Below are 18,358 nucleotides of genomic sequence, written 5' to 3' on the forward strand. Positions count from 1 at the left end.
TTTTTTTCCGAACCAAAGACACTGGCAAATAAATATCCCAAAACCTCTGGCAGTAGTCATCCAATGTATCTTTCCTAGTCATTCTCAAGTGATGCAAAGTCGTGATGACATCTCTTTCATATTCGTCCGATATCCCAGTTGACATGAAAATGTTCTTAAATTTTAACCATGTCGCAGGTGCTTCTCTGCGTATCAACAAAGTAGACCACCATGTATGTGCATTTCCTTTAAGTAAGATGCCACCCTTCGCACCTTGTGTTCCGTGAACCAACCTCCAGAGAAGGCAACATCAAATTGTTGTACACACTCAAAGGCTCAATGAGTGTCCTGAAAACGTCTCAAACTTGACGGCTTGACCACCTTTCTTGAACTCCTTGGTCTTCTTGCTCATCTTCTGACTGTCTAAAGAGGACGAGCTCTCCTCCTCCGAACTGCTAGATGGACTTCCATGTCTAGAGCCTTCTAGACTTTTTCAAAAATCTGCTTTTCTTGTTTTTTCTCAGATTCTTTCGTCTCTTCTCATCCTCTTTCAAACTAGAGGACAGCGAACTGTCGAAACTCTCTGAAGACGAATAAAAGTCTAAGTCATCCTCGAAACAAGCATGCTTCTTGGATCTACTTGCAAGCTCGAAACTCGACTTCCAGCCCAAATAACCAGGGAAATCCAACGATTTCCTCTCCTTTCAAGCGCTTCAAGCCTTTCAATGTCTGCTTCATCTTCTTGTCGAGAACTCAGTCCAGCTCTTTTTGCGTGTACACCTTCAGCTTTTCTACACTTGTCTGTCCTTTCAGCTTTCTTCTTGACCTGAGAGGAGAATCAATGGCCTCACGTCATCTCAAATGAATCTCATCAATCGGGTAATTCTTCAGGTGTTTCGTAAATCTCGGGTCTCTGGAGTACTTCATCAATCTTTTCACACACGTGTCAACCTACAGTTGACGTTTGTACTCCGCTCTTGCAATCTTCCCTACCAACAATTTGCCCAATTCTTCATTCTTTTCTTCAGTTCCCGCACTGGATGTCAACTTTTCTTTGCCTTCTTGCTGAGAGGTGTTATCTCTGTCAGATTCTTCGCAAGAACCCATGTGTATTCTTGGGTTCTTTATGGCTTATGCCCTTTAAGATGGAGCGATGAAGACGGGAGCGCGCCGAATTGGCGATGGATGAAGGGTGGTAGTGGATAATAAGTCTGGGGTCAGTACACGAAGATTCTTTTACAACCAAAAATCTTGTCCGCTCTGTCAGATTCTCCTCGAGAACCTGCGTTTGCTGCAAAAGGGATCACATCCTCCGTAGAAGAAGAATCTTTCTAAGCTTTGACACCACTGTTACAGGCTTGGACACTCCAAGCGAGAAACAATAGCAACACACCTACAGAAACTTTAAAATCATCGAACTTTAATAGAGAGAGAGAGAGACGACATGGCACGGCGGAGTTCCACGCCCATAACCTAAAGACTGGCGCTCCTTTCGGTATTTCTTTATTATTGATCACAACAAGGTACAACTCCTGAGGGTCCTCTACTCTCAAACTTTGTGTCCAGATGCTCTACAAAGTAAGGTCCCATGGGCTTTTATAAACAGTACAAGGGATGCCCAAAAGCAGAGCCCCAAAAGCATCAGGTTCAAAAGCACTGAACCACAAAAGCATCTGCTGCCAAAAGCTAGCGTTGTTTCAAGTTGCCGCAAAATGCGCCGCAAATCACGGAGATCCATACGTTGTACCACATCAGCCGTCTACCACAAATCACGGAGGTACGTACAACGTTCCACGTAAGTAGTTCGATGCTTCTTTTAACTTCTAGTGTCCCCTTGGCCCCATTGGATAGGACCCTATAAGTTGGAACAACTTATAATATTGAATCTTCCAGTTTCACTAGGGTTTGTCCAGTCGGCCATGCCACTTCATCACTTTGTGACAGAGTAACCAAGTCTATTTCAGCTCTCCTCCACTTCTCCACACAATAGAATCCCCAAGAGACCCCTCATTACATGTATTAAAGGCCCTTGACCCAAACTCAAAAGCAACACTTCTAAAAGCATTTGGTACCAAAAGCAAGCGTCCCATGGGCTATCCGTACATTGTTGCCACGTCAACATCTATTAGCACAAATCGCGGAAGCTATCATACAGCCTACCACGTCATCATGCTCTACGCAATTCTATCTTTGTGTGTGTGTGCGCGCGCATTTTTTTAAATTAATTTAGGTCCCTCAGCAAGAGCTTGTAAGTTTGGTGAGATTAGGATTAGAAATCCTACTCTATTTGTAACTTGGCCACTTGGCAAGACTGCATAAGTTGGGATTTTCTTATGTACCTTTTTTCTTTCTAGGCTTTAAGCCCCACAAAAAATTCCTGCAAAACTCAATCAAGCTAGTCCAAGACCCAAAGGTCACACAAATGTTCCTAGTGCCACATAGAGGATCATAGATGCAAATACCACATACAGAAACTGATCACGGCACAGAGGATTCTGGCTTTGACAAAGAGATTGGCATGCAACACCAGGGAAAGTGAGTTTGTGGCTGGCAAACGAACGCATTGATCTGATGCTCTATGACCTTGACACAAAGCCCTAACCCTAAAACTCATCACAGGCACCGCTAATATTACATCCATTTGTGGTTTCATTTCCTCAAGCTTGATTCCAAAGCGAGCCGCCATTTCTAGTGAAATAAAGTTTTCCTTGGCTCCACTATCAATTGTCACAAAGTGATGACGTGGCGGACAGCAGAAACCCTAATTTCTGCTAGAAACCCTAAAATTCCTACAAACCCTAATTTCTGCCAAAAACCCTGATTTCCGAAAATGGTGGAGGCTATTAAAAAAAACATTAAAAAATCTTTTTTTGAAAATGATGAGAGACGCGAATTTTGCTTAGAAAAGACTCTCTAAGAGAGAGAGAGAACTGATGCTTTTTATTTTAAAAGCTTTTGGGGCTCTGCTTTTGGGCATCCCTTGTAACCTTTAAATTAGTGGTGAGGGCCTCACTTCTCAGAGCATCTGGACGCAGCGTCTGAGAGCGAAACCCTAACCGCTCTCTTGTACTTTGATGATTGATTAATACAAAAAGAAATACCGAAAGGAATGCCAGTCTTTGGGGCCAATATCTCTAGGCACGAAACTCCGCCGGGCCAGTGCAAATCTATTGTGATCTGTGAATTGTTTTGAAGTGGTTATTTGGTGCTGTCGCGGTTGATTCTTGACTTGGAGTGTCCAAGTCTGTTACAGTGGTATCAGAGCACGGCCGATTTCTCTTCTACGGGAAATCCGATCCTCGAAAAATTTTTTCCACAGCACCTATGGCTTCAGGCAATGATCAGTCGACTCCCTCTGCATCTGGAGATGCGGGCTGGGATCACAACGAAGATTCCGGCAGAGAGTATGGCCCGCCTTGGCCTACTTAGGCGGAGCGGCGAGAGATGGAGCATCGCCAGTTGATTGGCGATGCAACAAAGATGATGCTCAATTTTGCCAAGGACCCGAAGATGGAAAAATATATGAACCAGACCTCTTTGGAAGAGGTACAGATGGAGTGGCAAAGAACCACAACACCACTCCCGAAACCAGCTCTCAAGAAATCTTCTGCCTCCAAGAAATATACGGAGAAGGAACTGGAGAACGTGGTTGATGCATGGATTGCTCAGCTTTTTGACGTGCAAAAGAAAGGCAAAAAGCACGGCAAAAAGCAGAAGAAAGGCACTGACTTCCCGGGATATTTGGGTCGTCGGTCGACATTTGACAAGGCAAAGACACAGAAGAAGCGTGTTCGATTTGAAGGAGTACCCAGTTCTTCTTCTTCTTCTTCTTCTTCTTCTTCTTCTGACAGTTCTTCTAGCTCTTCAGATTCAAGCGAAGACGACAGAAAAGGTAAAAAGCGAAGCAAGAAACAAAGCTTCGGAAAGGGCAAGAAGAAGGCTACATCTCGCCCAGAGACTGACAGTTCTACTGAGGACTCGTCTACAGAGAGCTCACATTCCGATGACGGAAAGTTTTATGACAAGAAGAATTTTTACAAAGCCAACCAATATGACTTTCTCGAAGATAAAAGCAAGAAAGTCCGAGAGTTTAAGGAAGGTGGCCACTCGATCAAGTTTGATACTTTTTCAGGATACTCAGATGCTTCGAAGGCTTGTCTTTTATACAGCAGTTTGACATCGCTTTCGCGGGAGGACGCTATTCAGAGCACTCCAAGATTCGGAGAGCTACCTCTTACCTTAAGGGGAATGCTCGTACTTGGTGGTCCACGCTTCTTTTAACAAGAGTGCGCCAGTTAAATGGCTGAAATTTAAGAAGCTTTTTATTTCTTCTTGGTTGACGCAAGAATATGAACGAGATGTACGAGCTGCTTGGAACCATCTTCGGATGACCAAGAAAGATACAATCAATGCTTATTGTGAAAGATTCTGGAGCTCTTTTCTACCCGCCTCTTCATTCAAGAAGATCTCGTTCAGAGAACAGATTGAGCGGTTTACCTTGGGTCTACCTACAGAAATCCGAGATCACTGCTTGGAACAGAAGTCAACTTCTATTCAGGAGTTGATGAGTCATGCGAAGCGGGGCTTTGCCATTTACTCTGGCAGTCTGACCTACCCCACAAATGAGGCCATGACACAACGAGCCGAATAGACTTCTGGGAATGAAAGTAGAAAGAAAAAGAGCAACCCAGAGAAAAAAAGATGCACGACCCAAGCTTACTCCTGAGGAGAGAGCTCGCTTCATCCAAGAGGGGTAGTGCTTTGGATGCGAGGAACATGGACATATCTCCGCGAAGTGCCCTAAAAAGGCACAGAAAGAACAGAATGATAAAGATGACCACAGGTCTGAGAGTTAGAGAGCAGCTGAGGAATGTGGCAGAAAAGGCAGATAGAAAAGTAGAACTGGTATCACATGGCGTGGGACTTGCACCGAATCAAATGAATGAAAGTACAAACTTTGTCGCTTTTTGGGGCAAAGTGAAGGATCAAGAAGCTCTTTTGCAGGAGCCAAGGCCAACTTCTTTTCACTTGAAATTGGCGGCTCGATTTGGAATTACGCCCAACAGACTGACGCCACAGGCGGAGGTAGTTCGACTGGCACCCGGATGGGATATTTCCATTACACCGAGCATTGGCAAACTTTGTTTGCAATGACAGGGGTGTTCAGGGCACGCGAGTGACATTCTACTCAGGATCCCTTGGTACCACAAGAACTACGCCGTGGTTGACTACCAGGTCGAGAAAGCGACTTTGAGAAATAAAGGGCTTAGAGATTGTACTTGATGAACTTCAGTTTCTTACTCATTCTTTTGGAAGAGAACTGAACGATGGATAAAGGTTGAATATGTTTTGACCTGATCAAAAGAACGCCAAGATTTTTCTCCACACTCATGCCGATTGCTTTTCAGAGGGCCTGAAGATCAAACCATTGATCTGATACCTGGAAGCACGCCACCGAATCGGCCACCTTACCGTGTGAGCCGAGTACAGAATGAAAAGATTATGAACCCAATGAAAGACCTCTTGGAAAAGGGTCTTGTCTTGTCCAGCCTAGTACTTCACCGTATTGCTCTCCAGTGTTGTTGGTTTTGAAGAAAGACGGATCTTGGAGAATGTGCATCGATTATAGCACTCTCAACGAAATCACCATCAAGAACAGATTTCCGATTCCTAGGATCGATGATATACTCGACAGGTTACAGGGATCCTCGTGCTTTAACAGGATTGACTTGAAGAATGGATATCATCAGATCGGGATAGTGCCAGGAGATGTCTACAAGACAACTTTTTGGACGACTTTTGGGTTATTTGAGCTTTTGGTGATGCCTTTTGGCTTAACCAATGCTCCTACGACATTTAACCGGAAGATGGACAGGATTTTTCGAGAGTACATGCTATTTGTTGGCACTTTCTTTGACGACATCATTGTTTTCTCCAAGAATGAGGCAGAACACAGAGATCATCTACTTCAAGTCTTTCAGGCATTACGAGATCTCACGTTAGTGATTAATGCAAAGAAAAGTGAATTTTTCCTACCACAGATACACTTTTTGGGACACATTGTGTCAGCAGCAGCAGGAGTGCAAATGGACCCGGCCAAGATAGAGACTATCCGTGATTGGCCCGATTTGAGGAATGTCCATGAAGTTAGAAGCTTCTTGGGACTGTGTTCGTACTACAGGCGGTTGGGACTGTGTTCGTACTACAGGCGGTTCATACGAAAGTTTGCAGAGGTTGCTTCCCCTTTGTATACCTTGACACAGAAAGGAGTACCTTTTTCGTGGGGACCCATAGAGGTGATTGCCTTACGGACATTGAAAGAGAAATTGACTACGGGACCTATTTTGACTTTGCCAGACTTGCAGAAGTCGTTTGAAGTATATTGTGATGCTTGTGGTCGTAGTCTGGGTACGGTCTTGATGCAAGAAGGCCATGTCATAGCTTACGAGAGCGGTTTGTTCTCTAGGCCGGAGATGACAGCACAGATTTATGAGAAAGAGCTATTGGCGGTTATCCATGCTCTTACTCAGTGGCGGCATTACCTACTCGGAGCGGATTTCACTGTCTTTACAGACCATCAGAGTTGGCGCTACTTATTGTCACAGAAGCAGCTTTCGGAAAAGCAGAAGCGGTGGGCGAACATCTTGTCACAGTTTCACTTCCAGATTGTCCATGTGCAGGGACAGAAGAATGTGGTGGCAGATGCTTTGTCTCGGAAACCGTTGGTTCTGGTTGTTTCCGCGATACATCATAGGAGCTTCGAGGATATGGTCGATCAATATGCCACACATAGAGATTTTGCAGATATTTTCACACGGATACGGGATGGGGAGACAGTAGCTGGATACTCCCTTCGGAAAGGCTACTTGATGAAAAAGACTATGTTGTGCGTTACACAGCCGTTGAGGGATAAGGTTATGACTGAATGCCACTGTCCACCTTTTACGGGTCACCGCGGCATTGCTACCACCATGAAGGGGGTAGAGAGATACTTCTTTGGGCCGAGACTCAAAAAGGATGTGGAAGAGTTTGTGCGCAGTTGCTTGGTATGCCAGAAGGTCAAGTTTGACAGGCATAAGACACAGGGATTGTTACAGCCTTTACCTATACCCACCCACCCCTGGGAAAGTATTGCAATGGATTTCATTTTTGATCTCCCGAGAACACAGAATGATCACGATGATTTTCCGATTACATGGCACGTTTAAGACGATTGTCCTCGACAGAGACCCCAAATTTATGAGTTTGTTTTGGAAGGCAATTTGGGAGAACATAGGCACGCAGTTGCAGTTCTCGTCATCGTTCCACTTGCACACTGACGAGCAATTTGAGATTGCCAATTCAGTGATTTTAGATTTATTGAAGTCTTGTATCTCGGATCAGAAGACTCGATGGAAAAAGAACTTACCTTTGGTGGAATTTGCCTACAATAACACGATACACTCTTCGACGGGGAAGACGCCATGTGAGATTGTTGAAAGTGCTGCAAAGGTTCCATCCTTCCTGAGCACGAAAGATTAGATATTGGAAGCGGATGAATATTCGAGAGATTTGGATACGGCTTTTGCCAAGGTTCGCGAGACTTTGCAGAAGTCTCAAGAACGACAGAAAAAGGCAGCGGATCGCCATTGTCGCGACTTGAAATTGAAGGAGGATGATTGGGTGCTCTTACGTTTTGAGAAGGCACGCCTACAAAAGAAAAAGGGAAAGGAGAGGCTTTTTTCAAAGCTTAGTATGCGATACTACGGACCTTTCCAGATCACTGACAAGATAAATGATGTCTCCTTCCGATTGAAACTGCCAGATACTTGGAGGATTCACAATGCATTGTATGTGAGTCATACCCTGTTAAGGGTGATGTGCCTGATGATGGGGAGCCTAATGAGCAACCCGAAGTGGAAGAAAACGAGGAGATCCTTGTTCCTGAACAGATTTTGGCACATAACGATACGAAGAAAGGTAAAGTCCGAAGGCGGTTCTTGGTTTAGTTCAAGAACTTTCCTGCATTTGATGCGAAGTGGATGGAGGAGGAGGACCTAGCAGATACTCCTCGGATTGTGAAACTTTACCTCGATGTTTTGGTTTAGCATAGTCTACTCCAAACGGAACCCAGAAACTCAGCTTGGCCGAAGATATGGTGCAGTGGGATGCACAAGAGGGGAGTTACTCCGCTCCTTTGTCAACAGATGCCTCGATTTTGATACTAAAGTCACTGATGTCTCTTTGAGCTTCAGGGATACTGAGAGCTGACAGTATTCTGCTGGATGACTTTATGAAATGGAATTCCTGATTACCATACGGATTTGTTCTTGACTTCTTGTGAGTGTAGGAACTGATAGACGAAATGACTGCAGCATTTTGGTCTGATTGATCTCGAATAGACATGGTTGCAATAGGGGTTAGTCAATCGGACATCGATGAGGTCCCGATTGGACCTAGATGTGATTGCTAGCTACATTGCCGATAAATCATGGTCTAAGATCCGAATGAATGTTGAATGTCATGTGATGTCCTGTGATGTCTGGTGATGTCCTGTGATGTCGTGTGATGTGACTGTCGATTTTGTACATGTGCTAGATGTGTGTTCCTAGTACGTAGGTACTAACAGTCAGTGTCTGCTAAGACGGTTTATGGCTTTTGTCGGTTTTGCAAGCGTAATCGCGGTCGATTACAATGCTTTCAAGAGGGGGGTATGTCACAAAGTGATGACTTGGCGGACAGCAGAAACCCTAATTTCTGCCAAAAACCCTAAAATTCCTGTAAACCCTAATTTCTGTCAGAAACCCTGATTTCCAGATATCGCGGAGGCTATTAAAAAAAAACATTAAAATTTTTTTTTTTGAAAATGATGAGTGACGCGAATTTTGCTTTTTTTTTATAAAAAAAAGAGAAAAGACTCTCTAAGAGAGTGAGAGAACTGATGCTTTTTATTTTAAAAGCTTTTGGGGCTCTGCTTTTGGGCATCCCTTGTAACCTTTAAATTAGTGCTCACTTCTCAAAGCATCTGGACGCAGAGTCTGAGAGTGAAACCCTAACCGCTCTCTTGTACTTTGATGATTGATTAATACAAAAAGAAATACCGAAAGGGGCGCCAGTCTTTGGGGCCAATATCTCTAGGCACGGAACTCCGCCAGGCCAGTGCAAATCTATTGTGATCTGTGAATTGTTTTGAAGTGGTTATTTGGTGCTGTCGCGGTTGATTCTTGACTTGGAGTGTCCAAGTCTGTTACACAATTGTCAAAGAAGATTAGGGCTTCCCGATCTCACACTTTGCCCAATGCTTTGCAAAGCTCCGTACTCTCATCAATCGTTGTATACTAGCCGCTTTCTTCTTTAAACTTGTAACTAGACAAAAGGTGTACACGGTTATCTATAAAAGGAATGAGCAGACATGTATAAAGGAAAAGTATCTCCAGCTGGAGTGTACAGGGCAATCTTACCTTTAATGAAGGCTCTCCCTTTTGGAAGGCCCTTCATAGACAGAGGCTATTGGGAGGCACCCTTCACACCTTGCACAAAGGCCTTTTTTAAGGTATTCTAGAAGTTCCTTCATAAAGGAGTTTCAAAAACTCGCACTAACGCTTCCAACGATTTTGAGCACTAAGTATGCAGCATGCTTTGGAGCATATCAACATTTCACTCACCAAAAAGCTTTCTCAAGAACAATATGCCTCAACGTCGATGAATTCTAAGTTCAAGGATATTATAAATTCATGGTCCTGGGTCTACACTCGACATGAACTTCCAAATGAAAGGCAGGTGGCCCATGAATATCCTCCTCACCTCAAATGACGCCGACAAGCACCTTTAGTCTTGTTTTCATATTTATTTGCAATCACGTTGCATACGGCATGACATCACGCCAGGCTCTGACACTTTCACCTCAAGAGACCCCTTAACATTTGTATTGTCACATCTTAGAAAAAAGCTAATTCTTCCAAACGCTGTTGTCAAAAGTGATTTGTGTGCCTCTTTTTGAGCTCAGAATTTCTATGTGTGAGAACATGAGGCCATCCTCGTGGAAACTGTGGTGGAAATTGTGGTTGTGGATGTTTTGGTATTGCACCACTGAATGCCTCAAATTTCTTTGCCTGCGTTCAATATTTGGCCGTTTGAAGTTTGAATTGAAGCTCATGTTCCAAGAGTCGGTAAAACGTTTTCAGAAAAGATTGTTGGCCTAGTTCTGCAAGGCCAGGATGGTAGAGCTAAGCTTCGATGGCTCAACGTGGCAGCTTAAATTAGGTCCGTGTACGAAGTGGTGAGATTGTATGCGTCAGTTACACTCACACAGACGTCCACAGAGAGTAATACCTGCACAATCGAAATGGCGATAACCGAGACGAATAGCCTCTAAAATGAGAGAATGAAGAAGCTCAGGTTCTGCACGCCAAACTCCAAGCCCCAGAACGGGCATCTTGTAGCCGCTGCTCAGAACGATGCTCGAGTCGGCCATGATTGTGTTCAGTTGTAGAAGAGAGTCTCCGTTGTATTGTAATTGCAATTATTAATAAATAAATGTAACAACATTATTACACATAGGGAAAATTACCAAAATCCCAAAATACCCCTCAATTTTTAAAAATTCCCAAAATACCCTTGTATCTATTTTGGTTGGATTGTTCCAGATCTTCTAATCTTTATTCCTTTTTTATAATTGAGATCCGTAGTTTCAAATGCTTTGTTCTGCGAGTTAGCAATTCTTAGCATGTAATTTCTCACAAATTACCTCTCAAAGAAAGACAATATATGAAGCAATTCATCTCCAACGCCTACATAACCAACGCAAATCTAGTTTTACCATCTTGTATTGATAGACAATCAATCTCCTTATAAAAAGCTACAAAAAACCACAAAAAAAATGGAGAAATTTAACCTTGCACCTAGGGGTATTTTGGGAATTTTTGAAATTTGACGGATATTTTGGGAATTTCCACAAATTAGAGGGGTATTTTGGTAATTTTTCCTTAGACATAGTGCACGCCAATAGGGGGTAACACGGCTGGAGGAAATTCCAAAAACCATGAGAATCTCACCAAGATACCCCTTCTGGAAAGCAGGAGTGTGGGTAGCGTAGGTTGATGTGAGGTAGATGAGGAAGGGGCATGGCGAGGCGAGGAATAGCTGAGGAAGGTGTGCAAGGGCTCGAACGAGGGTAACGACGATGGAGTTGACTGCTACGAAACCTTTTTTTTAATTATATGGTTTGCTAGTGATGTCACGATCACCTAGATGGTGGGTTGGCTATGAGAATTTCTTCAAGGCGTTGGGCCTTCCAGCTTGGGCGCGTTCGAATCCACCATCCCATTTTAGAAAGTAATTGTCCCTCCAAGGATATGCGTTCCAATGTTTGGATTTGGAGGAATCTCTGAGTGAATGAATAAAATAGAGGGTAAGCCAGTAGGGCAAATATGTAGGTGTGATTCTGAGTTTATTCACCCTCTTGAAAGAAGAGAAGCAAGGAAAGGACAATAGTGGATTCTTTTAAAGAAGACACCACAAATAAAGAGAAAGAAATAGGTGATGAGCAAACATATCACTCGAGCTACAAAGATGATAAAGACCACCAAGGCGGGGGTGACACGAAGAATAGACATGTGTTGAGAGAAGAAGTAAGAAAAGAATTTTAAAAAAGCTCAACCGTGACCAACTGAAAAGAAGTCAAAACCAAAGACCCAAGAATTAAAGCTTCAAAGGTGGCAAGACAAGAACAATAATGTGAACACCATGATCGCACCAAGGGTCTGGTTGAAGAGAGAAAAAGTGTTGCGAAGGAGGAAAGAACGAAAAAAGCCAAAGTTGTGGCTCAGGTCATCCAAAGAACTAAAGAAATTAGACTAAACAAAGCCGATCAAGAACGACTAGCAAAGCAAGCAACTAAAGATGCTCAGAGAAGAGAAGATGAGAGAAAAAGCAAGATGGAGCAAGAGCTACAACAACAGATAGAAGAGCAAAGAAGAGTGGCGGAAACCGTAAGAGAAAATCTCCAGGAAAAGGAAGATGCACAAAGAAGGGAGGAAGAAGCACAGAGAAGGATTGAGGAGGAGCAACATATCGGCTTGACACCTTTTCCTCCCCAACCATAACCTCGAGAGTGAATTTGGGCTTTGAGCTAAACAACTGCAAATCGAAATCTAGTGATATGATTTCTAAATAAATAGAAGGATGAAATGGAAGCTCTCAAGGTTGGAGTCCAAAAGCTAAAGGCACGGTTAGTAGTGAAAGACAACCTACTAGCAAGAGGTCTCCCTGCATTACCTTCGCCAGAGCCATCAATCCTTGAGAGTGCAATCAATAGTAGTGAAATGGAAGCTCTCAAGGTTGGAGTCCAAAAGCTAAAGGCACGGTTAGTAGTGAAAGACAACCTACTAGTAGGAGGTCTCCCTACATTACCTTCGCCAGAGCCATCAATCCTTGAGAGTGCAAACTTATTTGGTGTAGGCAGAAAGTGAGCTCCCATACATAAATCCACTATAAGACATCAATGTGGGAGAGTTGGACACAAGGGGGGTAGGTAGTTTAGAGCCCTCAAAAAACAAAGATATATAGCTCAAGCAAAAGAAAACCCAGCCAAGACTATTAATAGATGTTGAACAAGACAAAGTATTTGCAAAAGCAATGGAGTGGGAGGATATTGCATAGCATGACCATTAGCATGCTTAAGCCTGAAAAAATCCAAAGAGATTGGCATAAACAAGGCTTGCCATACCCATTGTTCAAACATGAAGTGCTGCATTTCAAAGATAAAATAAAGTTGATTGCTAATGAAGAGCCAAAGTAAAGCATAGGATATAGAAGTATTCGAGAAGGGAGATTCACTACATAGGTGCTCCTAAAGAGTTCAGAGACGATCCCACATTTTGTCCCTTACCATGCCACAAAGCATGGGACACCTATTTGTTCATGCAAAAGAACATGCCTACATGGTTGAACTACCCACTACTGCTAGAGCCAAAGTACAAAATAAGAATGGAGGCTTATATGCAAGAAATTCTCCACGGTATAGCAAAGATATTACATTGGGTCCTAGATTTGGCATGTGTAATGATGAGGAAAATCTTCCATATACATCGCACATGCATAGAAACCTTCAACAATGTTGAATATATAGATGTCTCATGGATGAGTTTCTTGGAGGGTGCATAGGGTTTATGCTATGATTTATTAAAACAGCCCTAGCAAGAAGTGCTCTTTGAATTCTATGCTAGAATTTTAATCTTGCCATCATATTATAGGAGACATTTAGGGAAGCATTCTACACAGGATTCTTTGAACTCGGTTCTAAAATTTTTATAATAGTTTTTGCAGATCATAGAGAAAATTTTGTGGGATATTCAGCCAGTGAGCTCAAGTATGTCTTGTTAGAAATGCTGTTAAATGAAGAAGAGAAGCAGTGTGGAGCAAACTGGAAGAGAGGCCTCCACCCAATAGTTCACTCTACGACAAGCAGCCTCGTGACCTTCCTTTAGATTTGCATAGTCGTCTTGGGGACAACATGATCTAGGAGGGAGGGAAACGCTAACCCAAGTCACTAAAAGCCAAATCAAGAGTGGCTAGATATAGTTTTATTCTCACGTGTAAAAGCGGACTCCACAATTTTGATACGAAAACATATATAATTTGTTGAGTTTGCAGATGTATGAAGGAAATTATTTGAGTGGGTCAATGCTTACTAAAAATACTCTATTGTTAGTACATTGAAGCTTAATGAAATGCGCATTTGAGCTTGCGATGACTGGAAGACTAGCTTTTAGTGTCCTACAAACACTTTAGATTAGAGATGGTTCTTGGAGAGAGTTTTTCAATGAGTTTAAGAATTCTTAGACATGCTCTGCATACTTGTCCACACTCCCAGCAAGAGAGAAGGCATCCCAAAAAGTCTTCTCATGTGTAAAGCGGACTCCACAATTTTGATGCCAAAACATATATAATTTGTCGAGTTTGTAGATGTATGAAGGGAATTATTTGAGTGGGATGGGCTCATAGGCTTCCAAGCTGTAATTGATTCACTCTCAATGCTTTGTTGCCATACATGACAATCATTTTTTACTATACATCCATTGTGACTGTTGGCTAAGGCGTAGAACAACTAGTTTTTGACAAGTTTCTAGATAATGAAATCAAGCGTGCACTCATTCTAAGTAATTAAGTCTACCTCTTGCTTCTATTGCTTGTACCTCCCTCGTACAAAGTGCAATCACAATTCCCTAACTTGCATTGCAATCTCAAGTGAAAGCTCTTCAATTCTACATAAGTTTCTATAATGTTTTCATGGTTTTGGGAAATCTTCTTTCTAAAATATCTTGTTGTACTCATTTGATGCATCCATTCGAAATTTCAATGATAGGAGAGGATAGAAGCTCCTTCATAAAAATCTATGGAGTGCATTAGACATCAAACTTGGCCTGCTAAAAATACGCTATTGTTAGTACATTGAAGCTCAATGAAATGCACATTTTGAGCTTGCAGCTGGAAGACTAGCTTTTAGTGTCCTACAAATACTTCAGATTGAAGATGGTTCTTTGAGAGATTTTTTCAATGAGTTTAAGCATTCTCTTAGAGCTTAGACATGCTCTACATACTTATCCACACTCCTAGCAAGAGATAAGGCATCCCAAAAAGCTTTCTTGTGGATCATGCATTAATGAAAATACATGGTTCTCCACTAGGGGTACTTGTAGAAATTTCTCACTTTCACATGTAATGAATAATAAGAGCATAGCAGTCCCTCTGTAGAATGGTGTTGAGCCATCCATCGTTGACCAGGGACCACTTCCTCCACTACGTGTGCATTGTCCATGACTTGAAATAGACCTACTTCTAGATAATCCTCCAGCTAATGGTAAGGTCAATGAATCCTTTGCTTGTGCCAGCATTTTGATAGGCTTGGCCTTTGTTAGTGGCTTGTAAGGTAAACTCCAAATTTTCCCGAACACCATGTTGGATTCTACATCTTTCTTGAGTAGGGTGCTACACCTTAGACCAAAGTCATTCACACATTGAAGCACTATTGCAATCCTCAAGGAAGGTTTACTATTCGTGCTAGAATTTATTGAGATTCCTCTAGCTTGATGAGGAAGTGCTGGCTTGCAAGAAATTTTTCAGGGCATTTGGGTTGCATTGTTGATGGTGTAGATACTATGGTATCTATGGAATTTTTCTTCTACTATCATCTTTATGATATTCTTTTCATTGTGCTTCTTGCAATAGCTTGGTTGCTTGGTTCATTGATTGTTGTGATGAAGGCAAGTAGCTGGGTGGGGTGGCCTTAAGTTAGGTATGCATGAACTCAATTGAAGCAACCAAGAATCGGTTGAAGGTAGCCAACCAGGCTACAATATAATCTAGCCCCGCAATCAAAGCCAAGTATGGAGGGGCACTCCAAAATGGATTACAAACATCATAGTATCTCTTCATTCTATAGGGATTGTGTGAAGGAATGGATCGAAGGCGTGTGTGTGTGCAGCGAAGATGGGGAGAGAGAGAGAGAGAGAGAGAGAGAGAGAGAGGGATGTGGGGTGGAGCTCCCAAATCTCACTGTATGAGCACTGTGTGAGAATGAGTGAGAGATCCTTATTCTTTGTATGTATAAAGAATAAGGAGATAAATGTGGGCTGCCGATAAGTGGAGAGAAGGCTAGCCTACAACTAGTATATACAAGAGGTGAGAGAAGAGGACTCTCAACCTATACTCACTGGCTCACTCCAAACACGTGAGTGCATCTGTAACCGCTCTAGTGTAGTTGCAACATGCATACCACTAGGGCTAGAGCCACGATGACACTTCTGATGCAGGTATCAAGTGAGGACTTGCATGGCTCCACAATGCACAATGCTAGTGTCAGTCATCGCACAACTGACAACTCTCACTGCAAATGCACCAATCGCATAAGCAGATCAGGTCTCGAGACCAAAAGGTCAGACATGAGAGACCCAAAAGCCGACGAAACATGCACTATGTGTGCCAACCTATCCCGCAACCTCAATGCCATATGCATCCTCATTAGGAACCACCTGCCTATGCATCACCATGTTAGCATCGTCTGGCAAAGGCATATTTGTTGAGAATGACTGCAAAACCAAAAAATCAGCACCACTACAATCACACACAGCTTTTTGAAGGACATTGTTGCCCTCAAACGTATCAGACGCATCATAGAACAATGCATCCATCTTTGGCTCAACTAATGTCAACTCAACTAATGATTGACCAAGCTATGCATCCCTAGAGATACCACTGTCTGCGTGAATGTCACCACAAGACAAATGCACAACTTGCTCTCCATGCAGCGCATCCAAAAAAGAGATAAGCCTCGTCTCTCGCTCCAAACATGGCTGCAAATACACAGAGACTACACCGCCTTGTGTGTATGAAAATATGCAAAGGGTATACCAGACCACTCCTAGCACCTCTGGCTATCACGAGTGATCCCCTATGCATCTGAAATGATCGCTCTCCAAGCAATACACAATGTCCACTACTCTGCAAACTGACGCACTGAAATGAGACTCTGGCTGAGTCTTGGTACATAACGTACATCTTGTAGCGTAAGCAATGCATCGCTAGGTAAAGACATGGATACATCTCCAGCACCCTATCTGTCATATGTTGAACCATCAGCAAACTGCACACAACCAAGTTTCCCACTAGAGAAAGAGCAAAACAAATCACTACATGGCATCACGTGAAAAACTACATACTCGTCTAGTAGATAACGCGTATAGACAATGTGCTATCCCAAGACACAAAGTAGTCTAAAGGCAAGTTAGACTCAAAAGTGACATGCCCATCACATGCATACTCTCTAACATATGTCATCATAGTAGCACCATGCATCTGCCTCTTCCGCTGCCTCATACGCCTGAAGCAACAATGCCTAATATGCTTATTGTGGCCGCAGTGCCAACATGTCAGTCGTGATCGTGAGCGAGAACCACCTCTAACCTGAAGTGTCTCCATATCCATGCCAAAACTATGGCAATCAATGCTCAAGATCACAAGACTCTCCCACCCGATAGCAAACTACAGTCTCAAGCAAAGAAGGTGAGCAAACGGTCAAGCTCACTAGCCTCTGCAACAGGCATACATATCTGACAAAATTTCGATAGAGTCTCCCTTGAGCTGGAGCAAAAAACTCAACAGTAAATTGCAATAGAGACAACAACCAATGCCCAAATGTCCAATCCGGGAATGTACTCGTCTGGAATTACCTCACAAAGTCATACACAAAGCCAAATTGCTATAGCCGGAGTGTCACTCAACGACGCCACAAATGACATACATATGTGAGTGAAAAAGTGATGCCAAAATGTGTCAATGAATGAACAATGTGCTAGAAAACCATAGCGTACACAACTCCTCACTCCTATGAGAGTGGGTACAAGAACACCAAACTGTGTCCAAATTGACAAAACTTGTCAAAGTGAGAGTAAACACTCGATCACTGTCAAAGTGTGAATATATTGACCAATCTACCATCAGAGAGCAAATTGCAAATACGCATAAACCATGCAAGAATCTGGGAGAAACTTCGGCAGAGTTTCTTTTGAAAACTGAGCAAAAACTCATGTGCAATCTCTACCATACACCATAACACTACTCAATGCCAATGAGTAGAAATGCCAAAATGGCTCTACATTTTCACATACAATGGCAATCCTCACTCAACGTACGTCAACGGAGTGACCGTGGATAAGCAAGCGCCAAAAGAGTTGCAATTCGAAAACTTGATCAATGCGAAAACAATGGTCTCAAGAGAGCTCACCGGCACTTAAAAGTGCTCGCCAAAATGCATGTACAATGGGCATCAACCATGTGCCATCACCATATGCAAACCATCCACAAAGACCATGAATCCAAGCACAAAATCACTGCCAAAATATCCTGTGAAAACCTGTGAAAGAAGCTCCATTTGTGTGCTCCAAAAAACCGTGTCTCTCAAGAGACCGCTTCTATGGTGTGTAAACGTCTTCGGGACTCTTTGCCCAAATCTACCAAAAACCCTCAAACCACAAGACGCGAACAAGCTGAAATTACATCTTCAACTCATAATTTATGCACCTAACTTTGAGCACCTTTTGTGCTTCCAAAAGAACATCAAACTCGCACACTATGCAAAAACAAAAAACATGCAATTTCTGTATATAATCAGTCTGAGATGAATATCAGCAAAACGGTGAGGAATTTGCAAAAAGTTTCTTCTACAAAGCTGTAGACCACGTCAAAATGGATGGGGCCATTTGGGGTAGAATATTCAGATCTGTCTTCTACAAGGAGAAAAATGAATATTAAAACAGTGTTGTTGCGCACACAATTTTTAGGACATCACCTTCACTTACACACAATCTTCCACACTCCTTTCTTAGCTTCCACAAGAGTATAC

The 18,358-nt window shown here is 42.7% G+C and overlaps 1 protein-coding gene across 1 annotated transcript in view; it reads right to left on the bottom strand.

The window, feature by feature from the left end:
- LOC147438354 (NADP-dependent D-sorbitol-6-phosphate dehydrogenase-like) overlaps positions 1-10,463 on the bottom strand; it is a 69,543-nt gene extending 59,080 nt beyond the window's left edge. Inside the window, exon 1 of the mRNA XM_086487655.1 lies at positions 10,291-10,463. Within this exon, the coding sequence (XP_086343781.1) occupies positions 10,291-10,432 (142 nt within the window). The 5' untranslated portion in view covers positions 10,433-10,463. The remainder of the gene's footprint in view (positions 1-10,290) is intronic.
- Positions 10,464-18,358: the final 7,895 nt, after the last annotated feature.

The sequence above is a fragment of the Adiantum capillus-veneris genome, chromosome 17 (assembly GCF_014529385.1).
Source record: "Adiantum capillus-veneris isolate H3 chromosome 17, ASM1452938v2, whole genome shotgun sequence".
NCBI lineage: Eukaryota > Viridiplantae > Streptophyta > Polypodiopsida > Polypodiales > Pteridaceae > Adiantum > Adiantum capillus-veneris.